General features: G+C 40.5%; 1 protein-coding gene across 1 annotated transcript in view; it reads right to left on the reverse strand.

Annotated features, from left to right (window-relative positions):
• The window catches only part of LOC104620836 (mineralocorticoid receptor), a gene marked incomplete at its 5' end in the record, with an annotated part of 92954 nt that overhangs the window by 40506 nt on the left and 36361 nt on the right, over positions 1–16087 (reverse strand). Inside the window, one exon of the mRNA XM_010287160.1 lies at positions 15768–15884. Within this exon, the coding sequence (XP_010285462.1) occupies positions 15768–15884 (117 nt within the window). The remainder of the gene's footprint in view (positions 1–15767; positions 15885–16087) is intronic.

The raw sequence follows: 16087 nt of genomic DNA on the forward strand, positions 1-16087 counted from the left end.
TTTAAAGGTTAAGTTTGAGGTATTCGGGTAGTTACAAGACAGGCAAGGTACTATACGCTCTTAAAAATACCATAGGAAAGTTACACATACTATACAAGTTGAGTCTAGAGGGAGCTAATCTATACTCCCTTTGTCCCCAGGGAATATACACAAATTAAGTTATGGACTCCACACAGCCACACATCTGACAACTGTTTTTCATAGGCTCAAAATTAATGATTTTCAGCAGCATTATTGTTAAAAAAGAAAAAAGGATCCAAAAATGCCAAAGAACGAAATGCTATCAACAGTAGATAAAAGACATATATAAGTATTATTATTTAACTCAGCAGTTTTATAGCAGAGTAGTATCTTGTTTGCAGAATTATATCAGTCTTTAAATTTAGCAAATGAATAATCTAAAATGCTCTGCAAATTCATGCTGGCATCCGGTGCCCTAAAGAGAAATCTGAAGTTTTGAAAATTATCCATAGTTCTATGCAGAGTGAATTACAAGACTTGCAATGATAATTCCCTGCAATTATTGTTTTTTAAAAAAGATGATATTCAGAGCTTGCTTTGCTGCCTATCAAAACCTCATTATTATTTGCATAGCTAAAGACATGATATAGACGACTAAGAGCTTTATTTATCATACATGTAAAGCTCTGCCAGAGCCAGGACCAACGTGATCCTGACCCAACAGATCTTTATTCTACCCATGTTGCAGAGTACATCTGGATCAGTAAGTGTTATCAAAGTGATATCAAAAGATAAGAACTTACACTACCTCTAGCTTAAAGCACAGAACATCAGCGGAAGAAAAGGGGAAACCAAAATGGATACAGCACAGAACACAGGAAGCAATGGATGTTTAAAAAGAAAAAAAAGGTAAAGGAGAGGAAGAGAAAGCAGCAGTTTGAGTAAATGCATGTAATTACAAAGACAAAGTGAGGGGGGATCACAACATGCACTTCAAACAGGTATAACTTGGGGTTATTTCAAAGTACGTACAGTACTACCAGTGATCTAGGCAGTCTGAGGGTAGACAATATGCTGCAAAACACACACATTCCGATCACCTTTAACTGTGCCTGCCCTGTACGCCATGCCAGCGTACACCTGCATTTCAAATACTTGAGCTCCTCCACCCAGGTCCCAACCTCACCACTCGAACTCTGCACCTGAGCTACAACCACCACCACCACCTCCCTCTCAACCTCAACAGCTAACAGCTTTCCCTCTTCCACGCTACACCCGCACACCCCTCCACTGCCGCCTGCCTCTCCTCTCCAAAAGCGACCTACGGCACCTTGCTGCATCAGAATCACCAAAGGTCAAGCTGCCAACTCTCCCCTCGAGGCAGCTGTAACAGCCTTTGGGTAGGCTCTCCTCTGAGCCCTCACCAAACATACATACTTTGTCACTTGCTTCCACCTTTGTATAGATAAATGCTCCATCAAAATGCCACTTTTTCCTCCTCTGAATCTTTTCATCATGTTTGCCTGGTGCCTTTGCCTCACTTACTTCAGTGAGCTGACATCTGTTCTCATTAGCTATTTTACTGCTACCGCAAATAGTGTCTCCCTTCCCCCAAATCAGTTGTATCTTGACATATATGAAAATTTTGAGCTATCTTGGTACAGACATTTTTTCACTTAAGTGTCTAGCACAATGAGTATGAGATTTGCTGAGAAATTTCTAGATAATAATACAGACATTTTATATATATATACACACACACACGCAAATGCATGGAATAAAGTGAAAAGCAGTAATGCAAACAAGATCTTACAGTATCATCCCATTTGCTCTCCAAAGCGCATTCAGGCATGCACCCTTTATTCGTCAGGAAACAAAGAAGGGAACAACCAAGACAGGACTCTCAAGCTTCCATAAACCAGCTACCAACTTTGGGAAGCAAACCACTGCTTTTCAGGTAGAGCTTTGGTCACCTCCAAATGTGACCTCAAGTGTTGTTCCATGTGTAAGAGGAAAGGCCAGGTACAAACCTGGGAGACACACAGACAAGTGGTTGAGTTACTGGTTTGACTGGACAGACCAAGAGGAGGAAGGAAATGAAAACTAACCACTGAGACAGGGGACAAGGACTTAAAAGGAGAGGACAAGATTCCTTTATCACAGAAGACACACCACCAAAAGGACTTTGCTCTTGCAAAGCAGTGGCCTTTCAAAGGCAGTTTCTGCAGTGGCATTTGGATATGCTGAAGAGATCAACTAGTTTGTCTAAATATGCAAAGAAAGGAAGACTGCAGCTGGTAAGGAAAAAGAATAAAGGTCCCGCCTTCACATAGCAAAATAAAATTTAAAATCTGTTTCTGACAGCTGTGACCCAGAGGAGACTAGAAAGTGATAGAAAAATGGTATCACTTGCCGTGAGCCTGAGGAATCAGTATAGTTTAATTAACAAAGCAATGAAAATTTCCTGATTTCTTATCCTTCACCAGCAAAAGCAAGCTTTTACTGGAAAATAAGCTTAAAGTCAATGATTGAATTCAGTAGAATGAAATGGTAGCAATAACTGAAATAATGACATAGTTTGGCATTGCCAACATCATTCACAACTGCTTACTAATTAATAAGTAACACTTTAATCTGACAGGATTGGACAGCTTAAAGACAAGGAATAAACATGCATGAAGTCTGATTTATGGGTATGTCAAATTTTATTTGCCTTCATTCAGACCCTGCAAAGATCCAGGCACATCCATAAATGTAATTCTTGTTCTTGGTTCACATTCAGTATACCAAAAAGGAGGTACAGCACAGATGAAAGAAAGAGCTTCTAACACACATTTTAATCTACATAATTGTACACTATTTTCATTGTGTTCATTTAAACATATTTTGGTTCTTTATTCCAGTTGGGTTTAAGCTACTAGTAAAACTGACTGTAACTAGGTAAATATTTCCAGCTTATTTCTTCACTTATAGAACAATTTCAGAGGTGTTTGTATTTTGTTTTGTTTGGAACAGATTCTAATATACAATGCAGTGCAATGATGCTCCAGTACAGCATTGTAAAGCATAGACACAATATATGTGAAGCAGTTTATCCTCTTGTTTTGAGTAAGATCAACTATACTTTGCCCAACCCAGTATGTTTTTAATCTCCAATAAAGGGAATTCCGCAATATCCCCCATCTTCCTCTAATGCCTAACCAGTCAGTTTTCCCTCAACATCTCCAATGTTGCATCATTGTTTCTGCAGTAAAGTTCATTTCTCTTCATCATTCCCCCAGTGCCCATAAAAACAACTTATCATTCCTGTCCTCTCTTTTACACCACTTCTCGTATTGAAAGACTGATATCATGGCCTTCTTAATATGTTTCTCTCTTCTACACTAAAATAAATTGAGTTTCTTCAACTCTTCCTTACAGATTTATGGTTTTTTCTAAGCTTCATATTATCCTTGTTCTTGGGCGGCCTGTAGTCTGTATACAGCTTTCTTCAGGCACACAATATGAAATTTCAGAAAGGAAGATGCAGTATAGATGTTAAGGAAACGTTTCTAAAGGTAAAGGTCTGAAAAACTGGAATAGGTTATCAAGGGACCCAGCAGAGACTTCCATACTGGAGATCTTCAAGAAGAGGTAAGAGACGTATCCATCAGGAAGGACACAGGTACTGCTAATCCTACTAACCAGCACAATTTCCTAAGGTTGCCCCATCCCCACCACCCTGACCAGCAGTGCTGAAAACCAGACGCTGTCATCAGGCCCACACTTGCCAGCTCTGACAAGAAGGGAATAATGTCTTAGTATCAAACGAGACTTGCCTGTTTTTGCAACAATTTTACATCACTGACTCAAATTTAATACACAATCATCATGCAACTCTGCTTCTTTCTTCACTGCAATCTTAAACAGATGCTCTCAGGCATTTCATTCTTGCAAACCTCAACTTGCACTTCTCAAGATAATCCTCTGCACTTTTATGGAAAATGCCATCAGGTTAGTTTCAGACACTAGAACTGAAGATGCTTTTGAATTCTGATTCTGGCCACAGAGGAGAATTTCCTACATATTCACTCTCTACTTTGTTATGCAAGTAATTAGTAAAACTGTAGACCCAGAACTGACCCTCAACAGGACCCTACTTCAGATTCTCTTCCAGTGTGGCAACAAACCACTCACAGCTACTTTTGGAGAATGTTATTTCAAATAATTATGCACTCACTTAATGAGAAATCTTATAATATTTTAATGAGAATTCTGCATTCCTTTCTGGTTATACTTACGGCTAAAGATATTGAGTGGTGAAATACAAACACCTACAGGGAGGTGGCACCTCATAACTGCGCTTGCACACATCTCATGGAACAGATACTGTTCCTCTGCAGTATGCTGGCTTTTGCATGCAGGATTCAGGACCGTAGATCCACGGCCACGGAGACCTGCTTGCAAGGACAGCCTTCATAGCACAGATAAAAGAAGCAGCCTTGCAAAGACAAGAGCCATCACAGTTGACTCAGAAAAACCAAGGTGAAAGCCCAGATCAAATCTCGTGTATTTTGAGGTCTGAGTCAATGATGAAGCTCAGGTTACCTACTTGTCTGATGAATGGGACAGTGATGTCTACAGCAATCAAGAAGGGAAGGCACTGGGAAGGGTCTGGGTAAGAAAGAGAGGGAATTAATCCTGCTTTTAGATGTGCCGAGCTTCAGGCTACGCATTCGTGAAGAGATAGCGGACAAAAGTAACAAAAGAAAGCTGAGTTCCAAAGTGCATTTTACAGGAATATTTAGGTTGTCAGGGAAAATGTCTAACACATTTGCTTGTTTCTCAGCAATCCTCAAAGTGATAATTAATTGAAAAATAACAGTTTCATAGGGGTACTCCTCCCCATGTGGGAACAACTTTTACCAAATGCCAATTAGTGGTTTCCTGTTAAAAATCAAATCAAGCTGTTTTTGATAAAGCTTTTTAATGAGAAATAGCTAAAGTATGAAAATTTCCCCCACATATATTTCATATAAAATCCCAAACTGACATCATGCAGTCTCACAGCTAACATTTTTGATACATAAAACTCCCTCTTGTACTGCTTCATTAATTTAAAAAGAAATGTATTTACTAAGTATTTAAATCATCCAATAAACAAAGCCTTAAAAAAAGCTTACGAAAGAAAATTATAAAGTTGATGAAAGCCCATCTTAATCAGTCCTTTTCAGATGCTCCCAAAACTCCTATTTTACTATCTATTCATTCTTCAAATGTATGGCAAATTCAAGCATTTTTGAGCTAAGCATTGTCTACTAAATGCATCAGTCATTTTGACTATTCATCAAATAGATTTAAAGACCAGCAGTAAAATGCCAACAATGAATGTGAAGAGTAGATCACCTACAATTCCAGTATTTGTTGCCTACAACTCCAAGACACCTGCAGCAATGAAACATCAGCAGCTTGAACTACTAGCATTGGTAATAACTTGGTTGAAAACAAAGTTAGGGAAACTTTGGAGAACAGATTTTGAAATCTTCCACTGTACCAGACTGAACGCTCTTGGCTATGATCACTGGTTTCTGCCTTGTGCCAAGCGACAACCTTCCTCCCAAGACACCCATTCCCGTCCAACCTTCTGCAGGCGTTCCTCATCCAAGTCTTCTCTCTTGCTTTTATTTGAGTTGATACCCAATGCTAAGTCTGTTCCATGATTTATGCGCCCTTCATCCTGATCATAACACTAAGTCATCTCAATTGCCCCTGATACAGCCCTGTAAACATTTACTACATTGTGAAATTTCCTCTTCGTATTTACATTGGAGACACAGGTACTCAAGCTTTTCAGTTTTTCAAAAACGTTGATGAGCAAACTCTGCCGCAGCACCTCTCATCCTATATCTTGAGTGCTCATGCTTCCACTTCATGCTAAAGAGCGTGCCATGCTTTAAATGCTTCATTTTTGTTCTTGCACTACTATTACTGGAACTCAGCTTGATAAGTGCTGTACTCCCCTCTGTCGTCTTTCTGATTACATCGTAACACACCACATCCCCACTGGTATTCTTCCCAAGTAACAAAAATTTTGAAATACTTTGTAAAAATTTTGAAATACTTTGTCTCCTCACCTGTACAATTTCCATATCCCCAGTTATTACGAACTCAGATTTCTCTCAGATGATGTTATTTCTAACACTTCCAATGCTGCTGGTCTGTCCCTCATCTTCTAGAAATCATCTACCCCGCTTCCCAGAACAGTAATGCTATCTGTGAAATACAAGCTGGCTGTTTATCTTCTGCAGTCGTCTCAGCCGTATTTTTCACACCACCCAGTTCATGATTAGTCATAAAAAAAAGAATATAACCATGTTAATCTCCTGCTTTAATAAACCAACCTGAATGTTAGTGAAACACCCTGTATGTGATATTAACCACCTTCCAGGGAAAATGCAACTCTGCAATATTACCCACATGTATGATTTGAATCATGAAACTGAGCATCTCTCTGCAACTGACAGTGTGGCAGTTGAAGTAGAGTATTAGCCAGTAATGACTAAAATTAACACATGCCCCTCTAAGAAGATGTCTAAATGACACGCCTGAATGTGCTTGGACCATGTGCAGACAGACCTAGAAGCCACATGCAAATTTCCTCAGCTCGCTCTTTCCAGTATGACAACTACACGGTTTTGAGGGCAGGAGAGTTGCTCCACATCAGTACCTTCTCTATTCCCTACTGACAAATGCCCTTACTGTCCATTCAGGGTGGACTGGTCTTGTGAGCTCAGGTTCTACAGTCTCCCTCCTCTTGCATCTTCTGCAGGGAAGGTGATTTTTGTTACTAAGATGTTAGAGCATTGGAGGAAATTGGAAGACTGATGGCAGAGAACCGCAAAAGCACGCAAACCATCAGCACCAATTTGCAGGAAGATGTGTGGTACACGGTGGCTCAGGAACGCTCCCAACCGGTGCCTTCACTTTGCCTTCCTCTGTTAAGCACCACCTTCTTGACTGTTGTGTATTTCTAAGGCTTAAATGTGCTCAACATTTCCTTCAGTAACCTGCTGTGGATTGTTCTTTCTACGAACACTGAACTCTAAAGTCTGCTTTTTGAGCCAGGTATCCTTACCACTTCTTACACTTATTCTAGCAAAACACAGATACTAAAAATGGAAAAGGCATGCACTTGGGAATTGGTGGGGAAAAAAGCAGGAAACGAGATTCAAAACAAAATACAAGTTACTACAGTAATTCTGAAGCAAGGTACACAAGAAAACAAGGGGAACAAACAACAGATTCACGTGCTAAGGCACAATCTGTGATTGAATAAATTTTCTCTGTGACATTACTGGAGTAAAGCACAGCTCTAGAGTCAATTTAAAACCTGTGAGGTGCCAAAGTAGCAGACAATCAAAAAAGCAACACAATGTCAGAAGAAAGAGCACAAGACTTGCATAGCCTTAGCATCATTGCTTCTTCAAAACATGCTGTCACACAGAGGACAGAGATACAGAATAACTCATTCAATGAAGCTCAGTGATGTCAAAATCTAAAAAGTCTTTTTGTACATGGAAATAACATTTTCACTTTTTATTTGCACAAAAATTATCTAGCTTAATCCTACTTACCTAATATTAATCGTAGTCTGGAAGAGAGCCAGGACAGTTGCACGATCCATGCTCTTACTCAGACCAGAGTCAACTGTACCCTCATCACTTCTGGCAAATGTTTGTCTCACCTGATCTTTAAGACGCCCAATGGCAGACTGCACATCTTCCCCAGACCTTCTATTTGAGTGCTTCCCTGGCCTTATGGATACTCTCCCGTTTCCTCACTTGCATCTTCCTTGTTGCTCATTACTTCTTGTCCCGCTTTTCACAGATATGGAAAGCAGATCATCTCCTTTCTCTCTTTACCAACACTTGTTGCTAAAGCAACACTTGTTGCCCCCTCTTCAACTTTCCCTCCAGCCTTTTCTTGAACTAAACAATACTACGTAATTCAATCTGGCCCCACCAGTCAAGTTTTACAGGCTGCTGATCACTCTCATTGCTCTACTCTAGGCTCTTCCAAACTGGTCCACAGGACACCTGCAGGCAACTAACTAGGGTTTTAACAAAAACCACTATTCACCATAACAAGCCCACCATACTTTGTGTCCAAAGCTGTGTCAGGCATGGCAAGATAAATCTTCACACCTTTTTACTCGGGTGGAAACTCACTGAAGCAATGGCTCGGCAGAAGCTAAAAGGACAAGTTCTTTCTGCTCCTCCGGCTTCTCACAGTGATGGGGAAGTGAGTAATGGAAACACACCACCACAAACCACAGGGGGAGGTTTCAGGAGGGCTCTGGTGATAACCAGCAGCTCTGGAAAGAGGAACGGGAGACACAGACATGCTTTCATAGCAGGGACTACACTTTTACTGTGGGGAAGATTAAAAAGGATATGGACTTAGAGCACTATGGAAGGAAGCATGATAATTTAATGATTCAGGAAAAAACAAAACATCACCAAGAGCTGTGTGTAACGAATTTCGGAAATGCTGAAGCATTCTGGTCTGCTCCAGCACGGCGAGACAAAGCAATGAACAGAGGTGTTACAGGCTTGCTTGCTTTTATGCATCTGTATGAGCAACAAAGATAAACGGCAACTAATTTCAGGATCCTCAGGAAAATAGGTTATTAAATACCGTACAAGACAGAGAAGTGGTGTACCAGGGCACAGGGGGAAAAGGGGGATTAGTCTTTGTCCTGGGGGAGTCAAGAGGCCACAAATGTCACCTACCCTGGGAGCATCTTGGAGGTGAAAGCTGGAGCCCTGACAACAGACAGAAAAGCTTAAAAGCTCATGGGCACTGCACACGGGATCCACACAAGCCAGCCAGGGAATGCCTGGCAGAAGACATCCAAGGAAGAGCCACTGCTGTGCTTCAGTTGTGTCACCTAACAGCAGCACAACGGTGGGAGATTTTTTTGCACCTCTTCTGGAGGGCCTAAACTTTCCTCTCAGAAAGCTGTGACCGCCTCTCTCCACTTTGTGTTTTGAACCAAAGCAAGACATCACATACAGAATATGACCCGCTCAGGAAAGAGCAACCTCTGAGCCTGTACAGGCTGTAGAGGCACCTGCTGCCATGTGATGCAAGGCTGGCTGGGACGCTCCCAGCAGGAGACCCGAAAAGATGCAGCTCCTTTGGGAGGCTGGCAACTGAGGGTGTTATGCTGAGAATTGTACGATGGAGCATCCAGCAGATAAAACAGGGAAGTCTGGAGTTCAGCACACCCGTGCCAAAAGCCGGAAAGGTTGTTCTTGGAGAAAAGAACAGATGTTGCTGGTAGCTGGGCGCTCATCAGAAGGCAGAGCTGAAACCAGCAAAACTTAAAAAAAACCACAGGAGTACTAAAAACATGAACCCGATTAGGAGTTTGATCAAAGATTGCTGAATATGAGCAGTGTGCTTTCAGGCTACGGCAGTGCGTCTTCTTGAGCGGCCTTCACATATGAAATAAAATCATCAGAAAAATGTAAAGTACAATGATGCGCTTTCAATACCATTTTTTAGTCAATGCCTGAGAGATTACTCTGACATTACCAGCCCTCCTCAAAATTCTGCATTTTTAATCATCATTCCTCAAACAGTTTCATAATAGTTGTGGCAAGTGAGTGTTCTGATAGTTATCTACAATATTCTTGACGATGGTTCAAGATGAAAAGTTAGAGGGTCATCTTGAAAGCAGGGCAAGAGCAGTATCTTGTAACACGGAGGAAGATGGACACAAAAGTAGGAAAAGTTCATTGCTGAACAAATTGGTTCCTACAAGATCCGAAACATCAGGACAGACTTTTTTTTTCCCTTAAAAAAAAAAAATAATCACAAGGTGTGGGGTGGTGCAGTAACACCAGTGCCTTAAGAACAACTGCCCCTACTCATGCAGAAGGGTGTCTTCTTTTGAAGAGTCACCAACATGGACTTCATGCAACAACATGAATTTCCCTGCTGATCTCTCTTATGAGTATGCCCATGAGACAATTTGGGAGACCTAACAAAATCACAACACAAGGTAGCATAGTGCTACCTACATGTACATCTTAAGGTTACATTACTCTGTTGGGCTCAATACACTGTACGTGCAAATAAAAGTAGGTAAATTAGTGCTTCACTTCTTAGCTAAGAGAAAGAGCAGATTTTAACACAATCTCATAACTTGATGGATTTCTATCTTAACACAGATGTTTTCTGAAATTATCACATCCAGAAAAATATGAATGTTCTTTGAAACAATACCAATGATAATCTAGACATTGGTAGGTACCACAACTAAGTTGTCCAGCTAAAATGTAAGAAAAATTGACAACATGAGGATTTGCTTCACAAAACCCACAAATAACAATATACTGTTGTATATTGGTAAAAGTGTCTTGGAAGAACTGATATAAACCTAGATGAATGTTCAAATTAAAAAAAAAATTGACTAGATTCCCTCAGAAGAAAATGCTACACAATAAATGCAAATAAAAATGCAGTTAAAGTTAATGGGTATTTCAAAATACTTTGCAGTTAAAGTTTAAATGAAAAATAAAAGTTAATCATACATGTACCCAAAATCGCTTTAGTTTCTTACACATAGGGGTTTCTTTCCTTTCAAATTTATGACACTTTGTTTAGTAGAAAGTTGGTAGAAATTTTTAGAGAAAACCAGGACGACACAATTTTCCTGTATTTAGTTTTTCCTTAGTTTTCAGTTTTCTAATACTCGTCGTTTTTTTCCTCTTCGTTTTCTCCCTATTGCTTTCTTTTTCTCAAAAAGATAGGAACAATGATAACATAAACCACATAAGCTGCAGTAATTGAAAATAATACCACAGTTTTAAATCCCTGCGAGTTATTAAACAGAAAATGGAAAGCTGGGCAAAAAGGTGAAGTACTGTATCTTACTACTCATTCTCTCATTTAACCTATTTTTCAGATTATTGAAATATTTTAATGTATAAAAAGTAAGGATATCTGCAAGTGAAGACTAGAAAACAGACACAGCATCTTGTGCATGAAGCTTCTTACATATGTAAATGTATGCAAACCCAAGACTCAAATTTCACAGGCAGTCTCTGTAGAGAGCACGACGAACTATGTCATTTGCAAGGTGAAATCTATTTTATATCCCTTTGATATCCAAAGGGTACTTCACCAAGCTGCTTCTCACTGTTGTGGGAGACCAGTGAGTCTCAGCAGTGTTTTATAGAGGAGCCAAGGCAGGAAAGGATTGCAGTCCTACACGGTACAGACCTCTCAACACTTTTTTGTCCCCTACGCATGTATGGCACATCACACGGCAGAAGAGGGATCTTCTCTGATCACGCAGCAGAAGAGAGGGGGATGCCTGGTCACTACATCACATCAGAGGGGCAAGGACTAACCTGCCAACAAAAGAGGTGGGGGTGCGTGTCCTCAAGTCACACCATATAAAACATTTCCCTTCTCCAGGCTTCAGCACAGAGCACGGCACACAGGAGTCAAACCAGGAGGCTCTGCGTGCCACTGGTTGCAATGCAGCGGCCCAGGCGCTGCTGCGAGGCACCAGCTGCCTTGCTGGATGCAGCTGGTGGTGGCGTAAGAAACCATGCTGAGCACCACTGTGGGACTGGGAGGTCTCACCGAGACCCTCTCCTGGGTGCTGCCGTGGGAACAGCAGCATGAGGTGGGAGTCAAACGAAAATGTCTCGTGCGGAAGTGAGAGACTCGACAAATCTGATCACGGCGTATGCTGGAAGAAACTTCACAATTCATAACGTCATTCTGGTCGATAATTAACTGAAAATTAATTACAGAATCTTGAAAAGAGCATAAACCAAATATGGGCCAGCATACCTTCATAGTGCAGTTGCTCACTCTGAATGTCTTCCAATAATTAAGTCTAGCATATGGCATTGGAGTTAAAAAAAAAAAACAAAACCACACACACAAAAACAAAACAACAAACAAACTACGATTCCCAAAAAAGTTTTGGAGTCCTACTTGCTGAAGGGATATATCTGTCTGCAGTGCACACACATACTTTCTAGAAATGAGGAGGATGAATTAACATGATATTTGGCAACTTCAGCTTTGCAGAAATTACAGGTTGCAGATGCTTCTTATAAAATCAAAACGGAAACTGAGAAAAGAACATAATTAGGTAAATTATTTGCTGACTTGATGAATAATTTTCTAAAGATTATTAGAGGATATGAGAGCTCGGAAAATGCTCCAGTTTTTCAACAAACAAAAGGAGGAGGTAAACAATAAAACTGAGAAATTAATTTGGTTGAGCATTCTTGAAAAGGTGTATTTTGTATCACCGAATTACACATATTTTTTAAAAGGTGCTTAAAACATGGCATGCTGCCACACATCAAAATAGATGTATATATTTTTTTAGAAAAAAATGTAGCATGCTGGGAAGTAGAAGATATGCCATCAAAACAAACCTGTAACACTTTACACAGTAAAGAAAAGAAAGAACATTTCACAAATACTGAGAAAGAATACAACCAAAAGGGGAAAAAAAACCAAACAAAAATGGAAAAAGATCAGTAGATTAATTGGAGATTATGTAAAAATGTGCTGCAAGGAACATGGAAACTCTCTTTCTGATTTCCAGTTTTCCACTACAGATATTATTAGTAACTTCAGTAACAGCATGAAGACAATCACAAATTTTCAAATTACAAAATTTGCTTTATAAACCCCTTATTGCAGTAACTGGGAGGAGCTGGGTAGCAGCGTGGGGTCTTTCACTCCCATCTGTAGATGAGAAGAGATGCAAAGGAGAGTCAAGTGCTTTTCCAGCCCACGGGAGACCTTGTTCCCTGAGACACAATTTCTTCTACATCAACTGGACATTCTTTGTGGGTTTTTTTGTTTTTTTGTTGTTGTTGGTTTTTTTTGTTTGTTTGTTTTTGTTTTTTAATGGGGGATAAAATATTATAATTATGTACAAGTGGAAAAGAAATGGCTTCAGCAACTTGCACACATTTCAGCCCTGAGCTATGCCTATGACCCTTTTGCATATTATCTTACTCTCTCACGAACCAAACACATAGGCATTGCTGATACAGTTTGTTTTTTGTGTTTACCTTTGCTTCCATTTGGAGGGTGAGAGCTTAAATTAGATCTACTGCACAAAGAGCACAGCACTGTGCAGTGTGACTCAGCTATAGAGTACCATGCTGCAAATAGGACTTAAACTAAATTGCATTTATAAATTCATTTTCCTCCGGCTCCTTACTGATCACACTAACAAAATACTTGCACATTTTGCCTCTAAGTTCAAATTAGAAACAGGTAATGGAGTAATGTATATTCTTGGCAAAACTAGGCTGACCACACGAAGCTACGATGTATCTTCATAACAACATGAACATACTCAGTCTATTCAGGCTAATTATGAAAAAACGTTATTTAATACCAAACCCTGCAAATTTATATGATGAGAAAATTACTGTTTTCAAATAATGCATTAATACCTCTTTTTGCCATTTCCACCTCCTTTTTTGTGATGATCTCCACCATACCAGAAACCCCCTGCAACAGCACAAAGAAGTTCCCAAAATTAAGTCCAAAATGCTGTGTTACTCCTCCATAGACGCCCAATGCAAAGCTCATCACCGAGGAAGAAGGATGGCCTAAGCAGCAAATAGCCTTAAGCTACCAACATTTCTTGCCAGACCTGGGCTGGCTCAAAGGCTGAAAGGTCCGTTAGCATAATTTGGCAGGCCTTGGGGCTCTCTAAACAGTAACACTGTCTCTGGGCTGCAGGCACTTTACCTCTCTCCAGCAGTCCTTCCCCTCTGCCTCCAACCTGGCCTTTCTCCCCTGGACCAGCAGAAGGCACCGTATTGCATTGACATGCAGAGCCGTTCCCCACTATCTCATTCATGGCAGTGATGGAAGCACCTTTTTATGCCATTTTAGCTCCTTTATGTGGCATAAACAGATCACATCAGGTATGGGAATGTCACCTTATCTTCTCTACGTGGGGGGAATCACCAGAACAGCTCAACCACAAAGCTTAACAACATGCCAGCAGTACACTGTAAAGGCAGACTGGGCCTTCTAGGTCATTAAACGCAGATCACTAACTACAATTTCCAGCAGGCTACCAAGTTCCAATACAAGGGAAGATTTTTCAATGCATTCCTCATTTACAGCCTTCCAGCCAATTTAAAAAAAAAAAGCGACCCCCTCAAGCAAAAAGTTTACCCCCCTCCCTTGTTTCTGTGCGGACAACACTGTGTGAACATGTCCTTCGAAACACACCAGGAAATTGCAGTGATGAACTCATGACATTGTAGACGAAGCGTCACGTGTTGCTGTTCCAAAAGGTTATCAAGCTGGATGGCAGCCCCGTATTTTGCTGGAGTGCTAAGCACACTTGCCTGTCTAGCAAGGCAGGCTCACAGGAGCTCTGCTGGCGCTGCACAGGGCACGGCAACGGAGGATGCCCTGTACCAGCTGCTGATGGGCTCCAGCAAAATTGCCAGCACTCTGGGTAGCTGGGCTTCCTGCTCCACAGGCAGTTTCAGCACCTTTTTTTGGTAAGGAGGAGCTACTACCATGGAGTTCCCGTTTCATCAAAGGTGCCGTTCTGCTTCCCATTCAACAGCGTGGTTCAAAATCAAGGGAATGCTGTCAGCCCCCAGCATGCCACAACCTGGTCCTATTTTCCTTTGGGAAGCAAAAACAAGGGGCCTAGGGGCAACACAGCATCTCAAAATTGGGAAGGGGGTTGAAAGAGGTCTTAACAGGGCTATTGTCCCCAAAAAAGTATGGAGCGGCTTGCAGAGTATTTCTGGTGGGAGACAAGACAGAAAAAGAAGTCTGGGAGGTAGAAAAAAGGTACAACACAGCAGCCAGGAACCAGGATTTTGCATATAAGCTATGAAAGATAAGCAGCTAAATCTGCCTGTAGAGCTAAACTAAGCTACTAGGAGAATAGATCCAGGAGGATAAAAAGCAAATTATGAGATAGGAAATGATTTGGAGGAATCAATGCAACTGTGTTATAATCTTCTGGAACAGTGAGAACACTCTAAGGCAAGGGCCACCCTGTGCATAAGGGAAACAACCTGCAGCAGTATCCAAACTCCCGTTCACAAACATAATAAACCTAAGAGTGGTGGGAAAAAGTGATTTGTAACACAACTTGCTCAGGTGATGGCTTGAAACAAGACACCCACTAAAGCACAGCCAGAATTGTGTGGACATAGCAACTGAAGAATCAAAGCAACAGAAAAAACTATTGCAAGTTTTGTTATTGTACTGTTTTCAAAATACTTTTGATAATTAAGAAAAGGTTTTGCCTTTTTGTTGTTGGTGTATGTTGATGGAGTAGCATCATCAAAATTATTGTATATCCAAACAGCCACAGAAATAAATCAATATAAATGTTGAATAAGCAACAAAAAACGTTGAGAGGTTTCACTATATGTGAATTTGCTTTCATGGTGTTGTAAAATGTTTTTCGGTATTCGAGAGAATGCTCATCACCAAAAAAAGAAGCATGCAATACTTGAAACCTTAACACTTTTAGCTATATGAGATTCCACTAAAATTACTGTCATCATAAAACACCCACTTTTCTTTTTTCTGGGCCATAAAATACATATCTCCAAAACCTGATTTAGAATGACAATAGTTCATTAGTTACTAAGCACTTCTTCAGAATAATTCCACCTTAAACTTTTGAGATTAAGCAGCTGCCAGAACTATAAAAAGGCTGCACATTTCCAATGTTTTTGCCTAATCAAATTAAGAGACCGAACTATTAATATTCTGCTTACCTCCTAAATTCATTCCAGCTTGCAGACATTTCTGTAATCGACAGGCTGGGCAGTTCTTCCTTCGAATCTTATCAATTATGCAGTCATTCCTCCCCGCACACAGGTAATTGTGCTGTCCTGAATGAACCAAAACCAAAACGCATTATTAGAGGATGTATTTACATAACTCCAATTTGTTCTTCTCTGTGGTTTTGCAGTCATCTTGAGCTTCTTATTAATGCAGACATTCCCAATCCCATCCTTTAGCCTTCCCAATAATCTTGGTGACTTGTCACGGCCCTTACTATCAGCATCTCTTCCGGTTAATTTGGGAACGAGTT

The sequence above is a fragment of the Phaethon lepturus genome, unplaced genomic scaffold, assembly GCF_000687285.1.
Source record: "Phaethon lepturus isolate BGI_N335 unplaced genomic scaffold, ASM68728v1 scaffold1275, whole genome shotgun sequence".
In the NCBI taxonomy this organism is placed as follows: Eukaryota; Metazoa; Chordata; class Aves; order Phaethontiformes; family Phaethontidae; genus Phaethon; species Phaethon lepturus.